Below are 19,884 nucleotides of genomic sequence, written 5' to 3'. Positions count from 1 at the left end.
CTGGTGTATATATAGCTACTGGTGTACATATGGTGTACATATAGCTACTGGTGTATATATAGCTACTGGTGTACATATAGCTACTGGTGTACATATGGTGTATATATAGCTACTGGTGTACATATAGCTACTGGTGTACCTATAGCTGCTAAACTTGTATAAGATAATTATAAGCAGTTGAATAAGGGGTGGAAATTAATAAGCTTTGGCTTCTTCCTGCTCCTTGTCGGACACATACGATTTCATTTATTTATAAATATTGTTTATGACACTTTAGAAATATTGTTTTGTTTTTTGTACGCTGTTTCACACTTGCTTTTTATTCTTTTATTCTGTTCGAAATAAAGAATTTAAAAAAAAAAAATTTAAAAAAAATCCAGGTCTGGTTAGGTACACATTAATCAGGAGCTGGAAGAGACCACTTGGACTTCAGTCAGATCTCCCCTCAGGCTCTGGTGCTCGAGAGAAGAACAACTCAGTAACATTTCTGGAATATTATATTGGCATTATGTTCAACACAGTCGTTGTGGGCCGACAGGCCTGTTCCTGGTATGTACTTTTCTATGTAGGAGGAACTGCAGATGCTGTTTTAAACCGAAGATAGACACTAAAAGCTGGAGTAACTCAGTGGGACAGGCAGCATCTCTGGAGAGAAGGAATGGGTGATGTTTCGGGTCGAGACCCTTTTCCAGAGATGCTGCCTGTCTCGCTGAGTTACTTTTTGTGTCTATCTGCACTTGTCTATGGTCTATGATCTAAAGATGGCATTAAGGCAAGAGAGAGCGGGGGAGAGTAATAGGATGAGTGACAGAAGAAACTGGCGACGCTGGAGTCTTGATCAGAATACAAAATGCTGGGGGAACTCAGCAGATCAGGCAGCATCGTTCGAGGGAATCGACAGGCAACATTTCAGTTCAGGACCAATCTAAAGAAGGGTCCCGACCTGAAGTATTGTCTGTCCATTAACCTCCACAGTTGATGCATGACCAGCTGAGTTACTCCAGTACTCTGTGTTTAGGAATAGAAGGAACGATGAACGAGAGAAATGGAAAGAAAGAGACAGACTGAGAAAAGGCAACGTGAAAGACAGAGACATTTTGTTTGCAGCCAGCTGGCATATTCATGTGCTGGTATATGAAGGGACTGCAAATGCTGGTTTAAACCAAAGATAGACACAAAATGCTGGAGTAACTCAATGGGACAGGCAGCATTTCTGGAGAGAAGGAATGGGGTACGTTTCGGGTCAAAAACGTACTTCAGACTGACGTCAGGGGGGAGGGAGATAGATAGATATGGATCATGGAAAATGTAGAATATATCCTTGTTAGCTGGGAGAAGTTTACAACAAAGCAAAGAGAGATAAAATGTAGAGATAAAAACTACACATTTTTTTAAGAGATAACATTTCTACATTTTTCTTGATCTCCATTCCCTTTGCCCCAGTTTCACACCTTACACTTCCTTTTCTCTCCATCTCCCTCTCCCCCTGACGTCAGTCTGAAGAAGGGTCTCGACCCGAAATGTCACCCATTCCTTCTCTCCAGAGATGCTGCCTGTCCCACTGAGTTACTCCAGCATTTGATATCTACCAATGTGCCAGCACTGACAGAGGCTATCAAAGGGTGCAACTAATAAAGGCTATGACTCACCAAACCTCTGCTTCACTAAGATATTGCAAAGATAAGAATTCACTTCCAATATATTTAATCCTGGAGGAATATGAACAATAAAAAAGAAACATCTCTGAGAATTGAAATGTCTCGTTGAAGCACAATGGATTCATCAGATATCACACATTTATCGCTGAGATTTGTGTAAAATGACAAAAAAAAGTTTTTTCTTTATTTTTTATTTTATGAGCTCAGCAGGTAATTTCATGTGCAGAAATTAGAAATGCATTGCAAAAGTGGAACATCTGATTTACTGTCTTTGTGGGGGCTTGAGAGAATATTTGCTCCATTCTCTCACACATTGCACGGAGAGGGATCCAAACAATGAGTCATATTCATGGTGACTCAAAGCCAAATGCATTGGGAATGATAGAATAGTGACGAAGTCAGGCACCAGCACTGCCTGTAAAACTGTGCTCTGCACACACCTCACACCATTTATATTTAATGGAATTCTTCCACTTTGTGGGGAAGATCGCAAGTATGGTTAATATAATAATAGACTCAATAAAAGATGCAAAGCGCACATGCAATACACATTATATGGAGATCGGAATGGCTACAATGTCATTAACAGAACTTGTGCATAATTAGATTAAGCCTTCCGTGCAAAGGTTATAATCCACACGCACACGAGAAATACCAGTTTTGATCTCAGTCCTCCACTTACACTAGATATGGAAGACACAAGCAAAGGTCCGTCACGTGGTCCATTGAGCCTACTCCACCATTCAATAACATTGAGGCTGGCCTCAACTTCTCTGTACAATCCCCATAACTCTGGACTCCCTGTTGACCAACTCTGGACTCCCCGTTGACCAGCCAGTGGCTCTGGCTGAAGAGGAAAGACCCCATTTGGTCTCCCAAATAACCGACTAGACAGATGCAGAAGGGGGTGGTTCTGGGACGCCAGAATGCCTACTGGAGATGTCGTGGGTTCAATCAGTGAAACGTCGATGAAAGTATGTGCTGCAATGTATCTCTAAAGTCTACAGTAAAGTTTAAAGTAGTTCCCCAAAAATATTTCAAGAAATAGTTGCATGCATAGGACGAGTTTGGCCAGTGTGGGCAAGTAGGACCAAAAGGCCAGTTTCCACGCTGTATGACTCTATAGCAAAAAAACATAATGAATTCCTTGCAAATGATTGTTGCTCGCTAATAGAACGAATAATCGGTGTTTGTGACTAACAACAAGAGATGACATACAAAATTTGCAATTCAGATTAACCTGAAGGGAATTAACCCGACTGATTCAAATGCAGCTCTCTCATGAGATTTTGCAAAAACATGAATGTTCATCGCTTTAGTGGTTATCAGCAAGACTCAGAGAGGCAAAGGGGATTCCTTTCCTACGCCAACATGCAAATCACATCAATGGTTTGCACAATATGGGTGCATGGTTCTACTGAACAAACAGAACTGACTAATGGTTATAGAATTAAAAAATCAATGGTAGATGTTAACACCCACGTAAGCTACCAATACTTGACTCATCAAGGCCCTGTCCCACCTACCCGAGTTACTCACGAACTCGTCCAAGTTTTCCCCTTGATTCGAACTCGGGGAATGTCGGGGAATGTCGGTAGCGAGCTCGTAGGTGCCCGATGGAGTCCGTAGATGTTTCGTAGCGGCTCGTAATGCCAGCCGTAGGTACTCGGGGCATCAGGTAAGTCGGGACGTTTTTTCAACATGTTGAAAAATGTCCATGAGTTAAAAAAATAGCCCCGAGTACCTACGAACGGCTATTTCCGTAATTCCCCGAGTTCGAATCAAGGGGAAAACTTGAGTAACTCGGGAAAGTGGGACATGGGCTTAAAGCCGACAATATTATTGAAATTATGGTGGAGCCTCAAACCCATCACTCGCCTTGAACCCAAGCAGCAGACAATGGAAGATCTGGTTGATGAAATGATGTCTCAAACTGATGATTCATCTGGAGCTCTGGAACCGAAGATTCATTGACCTCCAGAAGAGAAAACTAGATGGCAAAGAACATTACATTACAAGAAAAGATTTATGGACACAGTTGGGGACATTCCAGTCAAAGTGGTTTGGGATTATCTGTGATTCCATCTTCCTCTTTGGAAGCTTGGAGACAGTGAAGAGATCAGAAGCTCTCACAATATCAATTATGTTTTTCGGGATTATCCACACGTCATAAACACTACGATGGGCGTGTGCCCACTTCCCATTCATAATCGCCATCATGAACACATGCTGAACAGCCCATTCATAAGCATCACCGTGGACATTTGCCGAACAACCCATTCATATTGACCACAATGGAAATGTGCCCAAATAACCCAATTATTTGTTTAGTTTAGCGCGGAAACAGGCCCTTAGGCCCACGGAGTGCGTGCCGACCAGCGATCCCCCGCACACAATCTCGGGACAATTTACAATTTTACCAAGCCAATTAGCCGACAATCTGTATGGGGAGGTCATGGGAGGAGCCTACAAACTCTATACAGAGAGCACCCATGGCCAATATTGAACCCGGGTCCCTGGCACTAAGGCAGTAATTCTACCGCTGAGACACTGTGCCATCCATATATTCACCAAAATGTATGTGCCAAACAGCCCATTCATAAACATCATCGTGGACATGTACCGAACAGTCCATTCATAAACACTGCCGTATATATGTGACACAGACCCAGTGTGGGGGAACCACTGGAAGGGAGTGGGGGGGGACTAGTCACATGTGACAATAAAGTATTCATTCATTCATTCATTCATTCATTCATTCATTCATTCATTCACATTCACCACTTTGGACATATGCTGACAGTCTCTTTCCACAATATACACTCTGTAGATCTCTACATGATTTACAAAGCAGAAAATTGTGATTAACTTGATCTATTGACCATTGACTTCCACTCCACAAATTTCTTTAGCCCTGTGTTACAGAGGAGAGCCCACTCATTGAAAGCAAAACCGTTTAATCTTCAATCCCCCAAGTGCAACTTAACTGACCACTACGGAGATGGTTTCAAAAAAATAAATAGGACATGGCTTCAATTAATTAATTTCAGAGGCAGTAACACAAAATATGTTTCAAATAGCAAAATTAAGTCAATTCCGGGCTGTTTTTCTTCATGCATATCTAAAGACAGTTTATTCATCCAACATGTTGCTCCCCTTAAAATGGGCACAATGATAAAATAGAATGTCTTTGTAAACCCAACAAATCTGTCATATTTGAGTTTGGTTTATTGTCATGTATACCAAGGTACAGTGAAAATCTCAATAAGTCTTAAATACAAATACCATCAAAATCCACCGTATTAATTACATTATACATGGGGGACTTCAAATTTATAAAAACACCCTTTGTGTTAAAACATTTGGGGTTTTTTTACCGATAAGCTTTAGGTTAATATGTAGGGGATGAAAGAAAATCAATGTTTTCAGTCCTATTATTTTGTTAATAATATAAAAGTTATAAACAAAGATGAAAATAAAAAGTGAAATCAAAAGTAGTGCTTTGAACATACATGTTGGATTCGAACAAGCCTTATTTTAAAAGACGAACACATTTGCATGCATCCCAGAGCTCCCTGTCAGTCGCTGCTAAAAATACCCAGAATCTCGACATAAACACCAGGTTTTACAGCTCTGGAATTACCAGCAGGATTGGTTTAATCTTCCTCAACACATCTCTAAAAGAAACTTAACGATTCAATCAACTAAATAGATTTCTATTTGCTCCATTTGCAAAGAGTAGAAAGATAGACTTGCGTTTGTATAGCGCCTCACACTTCCCTTGTAGGATGCTAAACAAATACAGTACTTTGCAAAATGAAATGCTGCTGTAATGCCGGAAATACAGAGTTTTGTGATGATAACACAACTAAAGGAGATTATTTGGTTGAGTTAGAGGTAAATATTTGTTAGGATACATGTGATAACTCCATTGCTCGTAACTGAAATAATGGTCGGATATTTTTCCCAGCGCTGGAGAGTTTGAAGAAAGGTCTCAGCCCGATACGTCACTGATCCATGTTCCCCAGAGACACTGCCTGACCCGCTGAGTTACCTCAGCACTGAGGTATCTTTCTTGAGCAGACGAAGCTTCAGCATAAACTACAGTACATAGACTATATGTTTCTCTCAGAAACATATTGGTGTGTCAGTCGAGATGTTTGCTCATGTGCCTGCGGTGAAATTTGAACCTGCAACCTTATGTTTCAAAGGTGATGGTGCTATCACCTGAACCATAGCTGACATCAACTGATACAGAGAAACTGTGAAATGTTGGCATTCACAGTAATTTGGATGTGCTTGAATACAAAACATGGAGAGATGATTAACTGTACAGCAAGCGATGGGGAAGTCAAGTCAAGTCGCACCGTGGCATTTTATGGAAAGAATCTGACAGTCAAGCAAGAGTAAATCTTGCATCATTGCAAGATGGGTGGCATGGTGGCGCAGCGGTAGAGTTGCTGCCTTACAGCGCCAGAGACCCGGGTTCTGTCTGTAAGGAGTTTGTACGTTCTCCCCATGACCGCGTGGATTTTCTCAGCGATCTTCGGTTTCCTCCCACATTCCAAAGACGCACAGGTTTGCAGGTTAATTGGCTTGGTAAATGTAAAAATTGCCCTTAGTGTGTGTAGGATAGTGTTAATTGCGGATATCGCTAGTCGGCACAGACTCAGTGGGCCTGTTTCTGCGCTGTATCTCTAAACTAAACTAAACTTGGTACAGTTGCGTTGGTGGAACCCCTAAAGTGAAGCCGAGCCACGTCAAGTTTATTGTCATAAGCACAAGCACGGTGAGGGGACAGGTACAATGAGAATGTCGCTTGCAGCAGCATCATAGACTCAGATGGAAACATACATTCCACAAGCTAGTGAGAACACAAAGACTAATATTAAGACAATAGTGTAAAACGCAGGTGGATAATAAGATGGAGATGGACCACAGTGTTCTATTGCTGTGGCAGGGCTGGGGTTGTGTAAGATGAACTACTCCAGTGTCACTGTATTCAGTTGTTGTGGAGACAAAAGAAACTACAGGAATTGGAATCTAGACCAGTGGACCAGGCAGCATCTTTGGACGGAATGAAACTGAAGAAGGGTCCTGACCCGGCACATCATTGACCATTGCATCCACGGATGCTGCCTGACCCACTGAGTACGTCCAGCACCTTGTGTTTTGTGTCCTTACTTAAGGAAGTATATATCTTCGCGGGACGACAGATGGCACAATGGGCTAAGTGTTCGGCTGGCAACTGGAAGGTAGCCGGTTCGAATCCCTCTTGGAGTGCATACTGTCGTTGTGTCCTTGGGCAAGACACTTCACCCACCTTTGCCTGTGTGTGAATGTGTGTGAGTGATTGGTGGTGGTCGGAGGGGCCGTAGGCGCAGATTGGCAGCCACGCTTCCGTCAGTCTGCCCCAGGGCAGCTGTGGCTACAGAAGTAGCTCACCACCACCGAGTGTGACTGAGGAGTGAATGAATAATGCGATGTAAAGCGCCTTGAGTATTAGAAAGGCGCTATATAAATTCCATCCAATTATTATTATTATTATTCTCTGAAGGTAATCTGGTTTGATTTCTGAGATGAATAGTCAATCCTATAAATTAGAAGTGAGAAGTGATTTCACTGAAACTGCGTAGAATGGGAACTGCAGATGCTGGTTTATACTGAAGATGGACACAGTGCTGGAGTAACTCAGCAGGTCAGGCAGCATCTCTGAAGGCAAATGATGTGTGACATTTCGGGTTAGGACCTTTCCAGGGTGTTGACAAGATGGTTACTACGACGCCATTTCCCATGGCTTTAGAAACTAGAAATAGGTGACAAAATCCCAGAGATTGGAAGTCATAAGGAATGTTCTAATTCAGTCAAAGTGTCGTGGAGTTATAGAGTGCAGAAACAAGCCTTTGTTGTCTTTGCCCACCTTACAACACTCATTTTGATGGGACTATAAAACTCCATCCCAGAGAGTGGATGAGCCCTCATTAAGTAAATTCAAGGATGATTTCAAAATATCATCTGAATCAAAGGATGATTAGAATCCAGTTGAATCAGGAAATAACAGGGAGGGGTGGGAAAGTTGAGATGAAATGGAATATCATCCTAGATTATGTTAATGGAGCCTCAGGCCAACCACTACTTCCTTGTGTTCATAAACATAGAAACATAGAAACATAGAAAATAGGTGCAGGAGTAGGCCATTCGGCCCTTCGAGCCTGCACCGCCATTCAATATGATCATGGCTGATCATCCAACTCAGTATCCAGTACCAGCCTTCTCTCCATACCCCCTGATCCCTTTAGCCACAAGGGCCACATCTAACTCCCTCTTAAATATAGACAATGAACTGGCCTCAACTACCTTCTGCGGGAGAGAATTTCACAGATTCACCACTCTCTGTGTGAAAAAAGTTTTCCTCATCTCAGTCCTAAAAGATTTCCCCTTTATCCTTAAACTGTGACCCCTTGTTCTGGACTTCCCCAATATTGGGAACATCTTCCTGCATCTAGCCTGTCCAACCCCTTAAGAATTTTGTACGTTTCTATAAGATCCCCCCTCAATCTTCTAAATTCTAGCAAGTACAAACCGAGTCTATCCAGTCTTTCTTCATATGAAAGTCCTGACATCCCAGGAATCAGTCTGGTGAACCTTCTCTGTACTCCCTCTAGGGCAAGAATGTCTTTCCTCAGATTAGGAGACCAAAACTGTACGCAATACTCCAGGTGTGGTCTCACCAAGACCCTGTACAACTGCAGTAGAACCTCCCTGCTCCTATACTCAAATCCTTTTGCTATGAATGCTAACATACCATTCGCCTTCTTCACTGCCTGCTGCACCTGCATGCCTACTTTTAATGACTGGTGTACCATGACACCCAGGTCTCGTTGCATCTCCCCCTTTCCTAATCGGCCACCATTCAGATAATAATCTACTTTCCTGTTTTTGCCACCAAAGTGGATAACCTCACATTTATCCACATTATACTGCATCTGCCATGCATTTGCCCACTCACCCAGCCTATCCAAGTCACCTTGCAGCCTCCTAGCATCCTCCTCACAGCTAACACTGCCCTCCAGCTTCGTGTCATCCGCAAACTTGGAGATGTTGCATTCAATTCCCTCGTCCAAATCATTAATATATATCGTAAATAGCTGGGGTCCCAGAACTGAGCCTTGTGGTACCCCACTAGTCACTGCCTGCCAAAGGAACTGAGTTATCAGAAAATACACGTTGACTGTAAATACATTATGGGTGGCAGGGTGGTGTATTGTTAGAGCTACAGCCTTACAGCGCCAGAGATCTGGGTTCGATCAAGACTACGGGCGCTGTCTGTACGGAGTTTGTACATTCTCCGTGATCTGCGTGGGTTTTCTCCGAGATCTTCGATTTCCTCCCGCACTCCAAAGATGTACAGGTTTGCAGATTGATTGGTATAAATGTAACTTGTCCCTGGTGTGTGTGTGTGTGTGTAGGGTAGTGTTCATGTGTGGGGCGCTCGCTGGTCTGCATGGACTCGATGGGCCGAAGGGCCTGTTTCCGCTACGTATTTCTGAACTAAACTAGACTAAAATAATCTTGCTTCGTTATAATTGTGCATTATCTGCTTGTATTTTCCCATCTTAAATTTATACCATACAATATTCAAAGCAGATTGCAGTCCAGAAGGTGTTACTAAGCAATCTCTTTTTTTGGTAATATGTCAATATCTGAGTCACTGAGCAACTCTGATAAGAAACCAGATTTTGAATAAATTAAACACTTGCTAATCGGTTACTGAATCAGACTCACCACTTTGATGGAATATTAGTTATTTTTCTTCTGACATTTCCAAGTAGCAGAGCACCTTTGATTAGTCCCGCAGTTATAGTTATTATTTTTTGCGCATTGAATGCCCACCCCTCATCTCCCAGAAATGATTCATCGTGAATCAGATTTTTACCATTGCAATAAACATGGCATTCGTTCAAATGGTACTCTCCAGCAATTCAAGATGGATTTTTAGAGGGAAACAGAGATGCAGAGTTTAAGTATGCATCTCCCCATCAATTATACACAATGCTGCATTAGTCATGTTTAGCCAATCTTCGGATACATCAGCCCTAAATAATGGTCACTGGGTCAACGGCTTGGTAAACTAACTCAGTTTCTCAATGGCATGACCTGATGAGGATTCCAGAATTTTCTGCAGGGAATAATCCACATTATTCTTCTCGGGATCAGCGTGGACTCCAGAACGTCAGAGGTCCAGGGAAGACTTGATGTTAGTATATATAAAATTAGGAGAGGCGTAGATAGGGTAGACAGTCAAAACCTTTTTTCTCAGGGCAGGGGTATCCAACACTACAGGGCATAGCTGTACGGTGAAGGGGGGTGGGAGCAATATAACGGAGAAGTCGGCAAAATGTTATTTAACACACAGGATGGTGGGGGCCTGGAACGCATTGCTAGGGGTTGTGGTGAAGGCAGATACAACTGTGGCATTTGGGGTTTTTAGATAGGCACATTGAAGCATATGGAATACAGGGATATGGATCATGTACCGACAGATGAGATCAGTTTAACAGCATCATGTTTAGCACAATCATTGTAGGCTGAAGGGCCCATACTGTGCAGTACTGTCTTATGGTTTATCTTCCCTTCAGAACCATTGACCCTTGGACAATAATTTCTGGTCCAAGGTAGCCAACATTGCTGGAGAAACTCAGCAGGTGCCCAGGCCTCCTCCATTGCCAGAGTGAGCAACACTGGAAACTGGAGGAGCAGCACCTCATATTCCGCTTGGGCCGTTTGCATCCCGGTGGCCTGAACATTGACTTCTCCAATTTCCGATAGCCCTTGCTGTCTCCTCCCCTTCTCAGCTCTCCCTCAGCCCTCTGGCTCCTCCTCTTCCTTTCTTCTTCCCGCCCCCCCCCCCCTATCCTGCATCAGTTTGAAGAAGGGTTTCGGCCCGAAACGTTGCCCATTTCGTTCGCTCCATGGATGCTACCGCACCCGCTGAGTTTCTTCAGCAATTTTGTCTACCTTCGATTCTCCAGCATCTGCAGTTCCTTCTTGAACAATGTCTGGTCCAATATAGTTCCTTCAGCCACGTGCCCAGAACTATATCCAACAAGACCCGAGCAGGCTCGTGGGATAAAGACTTGGTCTCTCCTTGTCCTCTTGCGATTGAACTTTGGACCATTCATCACAACTTCTCATCTCTGACACGTGAAAAGCCTCAAGGATATTTACAGCAGAAGAGATCTTCAACCGACGAGGAGAGGAGAGATCAAATTATTTCCTTGAGCCTCTTATGTTGAACCTACATGGACAACCATGGTTATAAGTGTACATCACTTCCAAATTCCAGGCCCCACAACTTCAAAGGAACCAAATGCGTGACTTCAATGGGAATGGAGAACACTGCAGAACCAATGTCATGTCGGACACATTCAGTGTAAGCAAACAAGAACAGATTTCTACCCCATCAAACACACCGCACAAGAGAGTTGTCACTAAACATTAAGCTCGTCGTGGAATGGATTTCATTAACAGCCCGATGGTTCATTATTGTTTAGAGTTACTGCACTGTCAGAACTAACGTCAGAGATGTGGATGCATTAATATAGAATTACCAAATATATTATACACATCCCAGAGCCCAAATATCTCATGCATAAATAATAAACATAAATTTGCATCTCACTCAAGTCTCCAGACTTTAAATCAACATGAAGCAAGAAACCCTGAGAGTAGTTGACCCTCAAACTAAATCCATACATCTAAAGAGGTTAGGAAGAAGGAACTGCAGGTGCTGGTTTACAAAAAAAAAGACACAAATTGCTGGAGTAACACAGCAGGTAAGACAGCATCTCTGGAGTATATATTTAGGCAATGTTTCGGGTCAGAACCCTTCTTCAGACTTCCCCAGTCTGAAGAAGGGTCCTGAGCAGAAACGTCACCTATCCATGTTCTCCAGAGATGTTGCCTCGCCCACAGAATTACTCCAGCACGCGTAGTACGCAACTGAACGGAATGTGGGCCTTTTTTTCATCCATTTCCATAACCGGACCCGACACGCAGTGTAATCAACGTTGCGGGGGGAACAGTTTGTGTTAATAAATTTAAATTCTGAAAATAAGAAGATTTTTACCAAATAACTTTTATTTTTTCGAGGATGTTTCTGTAACCAGCTTCCGTCTCCGCACTATTATCCTACGGGGTCTTTGGTGCGAAGACGGAAGCCGGTTACTGAAATGGGGCCGAAAATTACCCATGAATCTGCCCATGACCGTACCACGTCTTTTTCATCGTGGTCTATCTTGCTGGCTACAGAATCTTTAGTTTCGGGTCGAGACCTTTCCTCAGACTGCGAGTTAGGGGAGATGGAGACTAGAGATATGGAGGGGTAAGGTGTGAAAATGACAGATCAAAGCAGTCGATGTTCAAGGAAATGTAGTCTGGTTCATTATTAGTTGAGGGGAAGGTGACTAGGAGGCAAACAATCAGTAAAATAATCAGAAGGACAGTGAAACTAGTGGTAGAACTAGTGGGGGAGGGATGGAGAGAGATGGATAGCAAAGGTTTCTTGAAGTTAGAGAAATCAATATTCATACCGCATAGTGAAATATGAGGTGTTGTTTTTCAAGAAAGGTCTCGACCTGAAATGTCATCCATTCCTTCTCTCCAGAGATGCCGCATGTCCCGCTGAGTTACTCCAGCATTTTGTGTCCATCTTCGGTGTAAACCAGCATCTGCAGTTCCTTCCTACACATTTTGTTCGGGAGGGAGCGTAACTGATCCAAAGCTGGCAGCAGGGATTCACACAGGCAAGACACACAGCGGGCTGGAGCAGCAACCAGAAATAGCACACCATGTCAGAGGCTGCAGACTAACCATATGGGCTAGTGAGAGCTTTCTCCTCCCCCAGACCCAAGCTTAATTCACCCTGACAGTTCTCGCTGGTAGTAACTGTTGCTAGACTGGAAATATTCCTTTCTCTTTGGCAATGTGCAACTTTTTCAACCTGTGCTTCATGTACCCCCTGATCAAGGGCTACGTCAGGCACGGGTCCACCTTAACAGACTTGCCTATTCTGCACCAAAATTAACTACAAGTGTTAGGTTTAAGGCAATGTATAGAAAGAACAGAAAAAGCTGGAGCTACTCAGCAGGTCAGGCAGCATCTCTGGATAAGGAACAAAGTCAATGATTCAGGTCTATGACTTTCATTTGAATGTGTGATCTAAAATGTTAATCCCTTTCTTACCGCTTAATGTAGCCTAACCTGGCAGGTATTTGCTGCATTTTAATTTTTTTAAGATTTAGTTGAGAGGATACATTTATTGTAACTTCCTTTTATAAGATCAAGAGGACCATAAGACATAGGAGCAAAATTAGGCCATTCAATTATGGACTATCCTTGTTCTGACTTTACCTTGCACTAAACGTTATTCCCCTATCATGTATCGATACAATATGTAAATGGCTTGATTGTCATCATGTATTATCTTTCCACTGACTGGATAGCACCCAACAAAAGCTTTTCACTGTACCTCAGTACACGTGACAATAAACTAACTAGAACGGATGATACTAGAGTGCAGAATATAGTGTTATTGCATTAGTTACAGTGAAAATCTATTTTTCCTTCTCAACCCCCTACTCCAGCCTTGGCCACATAGACACTCTTCCTCATCAAGAACCTATCAATCTCGGCTTTAAAAATACCCAATGTCTTGGCCTCCACAGCCGTCTATGGCAATGAATGCAACAGTCCCTCCACCCTCAGACTAAACAAATTCCTCGACTTCTCCATTTTGAAAATACTTCTTTTCATTGGGAGGGTGTGCCCTCTGGTTCTAGACTCTCCCATTACTGAAAACATCCTTTCCACATCCTTAGTGTTGAATGGAAACAATGAAAGACAGACCTGCACATGTGCAATTGCCCAGCAGAATCTCAGAAACACCTCTGTGCTTACCTTGCTGAATGTAATCCTTGCTCGGAGCAGCCAATTGAGTACACGATGTCCCACAAACTGCTGAGAGGAGTTAATCTGATCTAGATGGTAGCACCAGAAAGATGATGCCAGAACAGGCTGCACAGGCTGGAGTTGCTGCCTTACAGCGCCAGAGACCCGGGTTCAATCCTGACTATGGGTGCTGTCTCTACATTCTCCCCGTGACCTGTGTGGGTGTTCTCCAGGAACTCCAGTTTCCTCCCACGCTCCAAAGACGTGCAGGTTTGTAGGTTAAGTTGCTTGGTATAACTGTAAATTGTCCCGAGTGTGAGTGTAGGATAGCGTTAGTGTGCGGGGATCGCTGGTAGGCGCAGACTCGGTGGGCCGAAGGGCCTGTTTCCGCGCTGTATCTCTAAACTAAAGAACACTTTTTATCTTGCAACATTTCATATTACCCAAACCCTATTGGATGGGGCAGCTGTAATACCTCAGTGCTGGAGTTTATCATTATTGGTTTATTGTTGTCATGTGTATAGAGGTATAATGAAAAGATTTGTTTGCATGCTATACAGTCAAATCATTTTATACATCAAGCCATAAAGTACAACAGGTATTGCAAGGAGAACAATACCCGAGTTCAAGATAATGTGATAGCATTGTACCGTAACAGTGAACAGGTGTAAGGTACACAATAATGGCAGCTGCGATCTGCACTGGGAAACAGGATTAGTGTAGATGGGCAATTGATGGCAAGCGTGGACATGGTGGGCACGAGAGCTTCTTTTCATGCTGCGTGAGTCCAGGTCGGTATCATTAATGTGCAGCACTGCCGGAATACTGAATGTACAGTCTCACATTCTGGGAGAAATGAAAGCCTAGAGTTTCCAAGCAAGAGGACGACCTCACAGGCGAGCTGACACCAATTAACTCTGCTCACTAATCTTGTGTGTTAACTCCACAATCCATTCTCTGTGCCTTTTCCCCCCTCAAATGCAATTAGAGAGACGAGAAGAAATGTTCCAAACTTAAAACAGCATCAAGATCCATATTCCAATGTTGAGGTTTTCTCGGCTAAATGTGCTTAGAATACAAGCAATATTGATGTTGCTCCCATTTCACCTCTTGGACTGTTTACTGTTCACAGAAAAAAAATACCTGCCATTCTGTCTAAATGTGTTTTTCACTAATCTACTTGTAATGAGTTGTGGTGTGGCTGACAGGGAAGGTGTCTCTCTGTCCAGCTCAGCGCCTTGTTTACTGGCACAAGGGTGGACAATTCAACGGAGATTTTTAAGGGAGAGATAGATAGATTCTTGATTAGTAAGGGTGTCAGGGGTTATGGGAAGAAGAGGGGAGAATGGAGTTAGGAGGGAGAGATAGATCAGCCATGATTGAATGGCGGAGTAGACTTGATGGGCCGAATGGCCTAATTCTGCTCCTATCACTTATGACATGACAGAGCTGGGGGTGAGCCTGTGCCTTCCCCTTTACATGTCATGATAAAAAGCAAGACTTTTACAAAATCTACTTAATTAAATATGAATCAAAATTGGACCTGTCGAACGCATGTTACATAATTTGCATTGTATTTAAATGCATGTATTTAATTTTAATAAAACTATTGACATTATTGACATAATACATCGGAGGTGGGTGGAGTGTATAATATATGACAAAGTTTCATGTCCTTCAAACAAAGTGAAGTTACCCAGTAAACAAACTCTGTTTAAATAGAGGAGAAAGCTACAAGATTTCTCACAATAATAGCATGATAATCACACTAAACAAAATGCAGTTAGTGGAGGATATGTAGATATTAATCATGGCATAAAATCATTATGAGCATCAAGTTTAATTGACAGGGGAAATCACCCCATTATCTCAACTTGTCTTGGCTAAAGCACTGCCAACACAGAGCCTTAATGATACCAGCATAGTCCTTGTCCACAGCACCAGACCAGAAATGTCAACTACCCCTTGTCTGCACAGATGCTGCTTAACCCACTGAGTTTCTCAAACAATTTGTTTTCTTAGAACACAAAATGCTGGAGTAACTCATCGGGTCAGTCAGCATCTCTGGAGGACATGGATAGGTGGTGTTTCAGGTTGGGACTCAACAGATCCCCCTTCAATCTTACAAAGGGTCCCAACACAAAACATCACCGATCCATGTCCTTCAAAGATGCCTGACTGACCCACTGAATTACTACAGCACTTTGAGCTCTACACAATATTCCAGCATCTGCAATCTTTTGCATCCCCCCAGTTTTGAAATGCAACACATATGGGAACGAATGCAACTTTCCTTTTCTCAAAGAGTCGAAAACCTAAGCAAAGCAGTGAAAAAACTGGGGACCTGACCCACTCTCCCACCTTTGTCACTCTGACCCAATGAGCATGATAAAAGAATGTCGTTTGTGTTTTACAAAACTCGGCAAATGATGACAGAAGGTTCAAGTTGTGTTCCAGAGACTTAAACACAACGATATGGGGCAGTACAGTGCCTCTACCTCATTATGACAGTGATGCCGGTTCAATTCTGACCTCAGGTGCTGCTCGTGTGGAGTTCGCACGTCCCTGGTGTGACTACATAAATTAAAAATTTCTTTATTTATATAGCACATTTTTAGTCAACTTGCATTGACCCCAAAGTGCTTCACATAATTACATTCACACACACAGGCAAAGATGGGTGAAGTGTCTTGCCCAAGGACACACACAGGCAAAGGTGGGTGAAGTGTCTTGCCCAAGGACACAACGACAGTATGCACTCCAAGCGGGATTCGAACCAGCTACCTTCCGGTTGCCAGCCGAACACTTAGCCCATTGTGCCATCTGTCGTCCCATACATTGTGCCATACATGGGTTTACTTCGGATACCCCGGTTTCCACCCACATCCCAAAGACGTGTAAATTGGTAACTGACCACAGTAAATTGCCTGAGTATGAGATGGAATCTGAGAGGGGTGGTGGTGACGGAATTTGTTGAGAATGTGGAGAGAAGGCAGGAGAGTGGTGTTGAGGGGGAAAGATAGATCTGCCTTGATTGAATGGCAGAGTAGACTTGATGGGCCGAATGGTCTAATTCTGGTCCTTTGACTTATGAAGAATAAAAATGGGGCTTATGCAGGACTGGTTGGCGTAGACCCGATGGACTGGTTCTCTCTGTGACAATGTCTAGGCAGACCGTCCAGTGAAATCTGTGTCCTACACACCAGATGTGGAACAGAAGCCACACAAGGTGCAGCAGTGAATGTGAAAGACCCCCCAAGCACAGCACTGTGAAGTATCTTCACAGCTGTTGTCATCCTACCCCAACCAGAGAGCAGTCCTGAACTACTATCTACCTCATTGGTGACCCTTGGACCATCTTTGATCGGACTTTACTGGCCTTACCTTGCTCTAAACGTTATCTCCTCATCATGTGTCTGTACACTGCAAATGGCTCATTTGTGATCACGCATTGTCTTCCGGCTCGCTGGGTAGCAGGCAATATAGGATTTTGACTGTTCCTCGGTGCTTGTGACAATAAACTAAACTGAACTGAAAATGAACGCAGATATCTGCAGAGTTGTTGATTGGTAAAGGTGTCATGGGGGGGGGGGGGGAGACAGGAGAATGGGGTGGAGAGGAAAAGGTAGATCAGCCATGGTTGAGTGGTGGGGTAGGCTGGATGGACCGAATGGCCTACTTCTGCCTTTCTGACTCATGAACTCAGGAGTTCTGACAGTGGCAGAAATCTAACCAGCCAACCTGGACATTATTATCTCATTGCAACTTGCTGTGCCAAGACGGTCTGCCTTGTTAATTGAATTAGTCACAAAATCTAGACAGCTTTGAGGCGTCCTGCGAATGGGACGTGACAGGCGCTACATAAATGCAAGCGTTTCTTCTTCCAGCGCTCCAGTTGAACCGTGTAGGAAGGAACTGCAGATGCTCGGCTGTACCGAAGATGGATACAAAATGCTGGAGTAACTCAGCGGGACAGGCAGCATCTCTGTTTAGAAGGGATGGGATTGAAGTCTGAAGAAGGGTCTCGGCCCGAAAGGTCGCCCATCCCGTTCCTTCTCTCCAGAGACGCTGCCTGTCCCGCTGAGTTGCTCCAGCATTCTTTGTCTGTCTCCAATTGAACAAAATAGCAGGTGGCCTCTCGCCTGTTTGTAGAGAAGAAAACACACACACTGCGCGCTCGCCTTGGAGGGAGCGCATCAGAGATCTCTCCACATACAGGCTGGGTCCACCTGCGATGAGCGTTTGATTTCTCAGCGGGTGATGAGCTGGGTCAACGTTTGCTGCCGCCCACAGAAGCTGGAGGTCTCCAGCCCAAACAGCCCAGAGCAGCGCTGGGGTTGTGGAAGCGTTGGGGATATCACCTTCACAATGTTTATTTTGTACACTGGGCAAGATATTTCCCCCCCCCCCAGATCTGTGATCATCTGCCCGACAGAGAACAAGACAGGGAAACGCACCCCGGGAGCTGTCCCACACCGGCGACTGGCGAGCGCACACACCCAATGGGTCCCGTCCTGACCGGATCCACAGGTTCTCGCCCACCATAGTGTGCAGGCTCTGTGGCCGCAGGTCACCCAGCCCATCCCCTCCCTCACAAACCCATCTCCCATTACATTCACGGCTCTCGGTAAGCAGCTATCACAATTCCGTTTATTGACACCAGCACAAAGAACAACTATTTTTAAAACAAGCAGCAACCTGCTGCATATTGTACAGTGGACGAGGAGATACACCAACACCTCAAGTTGATGGGGTCAGCTGGAGAATGTTCATAGTGTACAACCTTGAGGGGCCGAGTGGCCTACCTAGAGCCCATCCTTATAGACACCTGGCAAAGGAGCAAGAGCGGGCCACTCGGTCCCTCGATCCTACCCCATCCATCGACATGAACATGGCTTGTTTACACCAGGCCTCAACTCAACTCCTCTTCTGTTCCCGGTTCCCACAACCTCCCACTCCGTATCTGTGCCCGGAGCCTCTGGAACTTTGCAATCCAGGAATCATCTCACCCCCATGTAGAAGGTGGGAGAGAGGGGTGGGGGTGGGGAGAGAAGGGGATGGTTGGGGGAGAGAGGGGTAGGTGGGGGGGGGGGGGGGGGGGGGGGAGAAGGGGTGGTTGGGGGAGGGGTTGAGGGGGAAGGGTTGGGGGAGAGTTGGGGGGGGGGGGGGGGATTCCAGGGGGGAGGGGAGTTACCTTGCTCTTGAGACCACAGTGGCAACAGACAGCCCACAGGTACTGGACGGTTCTCCACACCAGGATGATGAAAAGACCCCCGAAGAAGGTGACCATGGAGGAGGCGAGGAAAGCCCACCACATGCGCTGGTCGCTGCTGTCACAAATCATCTCGGCGTCGATGGGGATGATGACGGGATCCATGTTGAACACGGCGTTGTCTCTTCTGGAGGACGCGTTGGCCCTGGCCATGGCTAGCATGGGGACAGACAGGGCGAGAGGCAGTCGCGCCTCTCCGCCCGGCTCACGGCCATGCTAGCCGTGCCTAGAGGGGCCGAAGAGCCGGGGGAGGAGGAGGAGGAGGGAGAGCGGGGAGGAGGAAAGGAAGGGGGAGGAGGGGGGGGGGAGAGGGGTTGCAAACAAACAGCCTCCCCTCCTCGCCGTGTAAAATCCTTCCCTCCAACAGAGAGGAATCTCGCCTCTGTGTCTCTCTCTGCCTATCACTGCCGCAAGAATCGATTAATAATCTCCAGCGCAAATTCCCCTTCAATCAGATTTATAATCCAGGGAAAGAGAGTCAACCAAACTGCCTCCTTCTTTCCTTCCTTCCTTCCGTCCTTCTGGCTGCTCGGGGAAGGAGTATTTATGGAGGCGGCGCTCTCTGCCCGTCTCCTGCGCTGAGCGATGGGTGGCGGTGAGTGTTGCCCAGCCGCGTCTCCCTGTCTGACTGTCACACGGGCAGGCGGCCGCGGATCCCAGGTGAAGAAGCCGTGTTGTTTAGCCGGCACAGAGGCGGGGCTGGACGGGTGCACAGATAGTCAACGACCTCCTCTTCTTCCTCCCCCTCTCTCACTCTCCCCCTCCCACTCTCTCCCTCTTTCTCTCTCTCTCCCTCTCCTTCTCTCCTTCTCTCTCTCTCTGCCAACCACCGACTGCTTCAGCTCGTATTCGTGACGCAGCGCTAGATAGGTGGCATCATTTTAAGCCTCTCGTCCCATTTCATGGATAAACACGCACACACAGATACAGACAGATACAGACACACACAGACACAAGACCCTGCTCTCCTCTATAAACCGAGCCCTCATGTTTTTCTACATTTCA

General features: G+C 45.0%; 1 protein-coding gene across 17 annotated transcripts in view; it reads right to left on the bottom strand.

The window, feature by feature from the left end:
• The window catches only part of kcnma1 (potassium calcium-activated channel subfamily M alpha 1), a 525,320-nt gene extending 505,680 nt beyond the window's left edge, over nucleotides 1-19,640 (bottom strand). For 7 of the 17 annotated variants that reach the window (XR_004410008.1, XM_033012630.1, XM_033012642.1 and 4 more), the window contains exon 1: nucleotides 18,802-19,638. Coding sequence is in view for 16 of the 17 variants with exons in the window: in XM_033012630.1 (XP_032868521.1) it covers nucleotides 18,802-19,041 (240 nt within the window). In the remaining variant the exon portion in view is untranslated. Of the gene's footprint in view, nucleotides 1-18,801 lie in introns of all 17 variants that reach the window. The other 10 variants (XM_033012641.1, XM_033012629.1, XM_033012633.1 and 7 more) reach the window with 3 other exon arrangements.
• Nucleotides 19,641-19,884: the final 244 nt, after the last annotated feature.

Source organism: Amblyraja radiata, chromosome 37 (genome assembly GCF_010909765.2).
Source record: "Amblyraja radiata isolate CabotCenter1 chromosome 37, sAmbRad1.1.pri, whole genome shotgun sequence".
Classification (NCBI taxonomy): Eukaryota; Metazoa; Chordata; class Chondrichthyes; order Rajiformes; family Rajidae; genus Amblyraja; species Amblyraja radiata.
The sequence above is the reverse complement of the archived record's forward strand: the minus strand, read 5'-3'. Positions and strand labels throughout refer to the sequence as shown.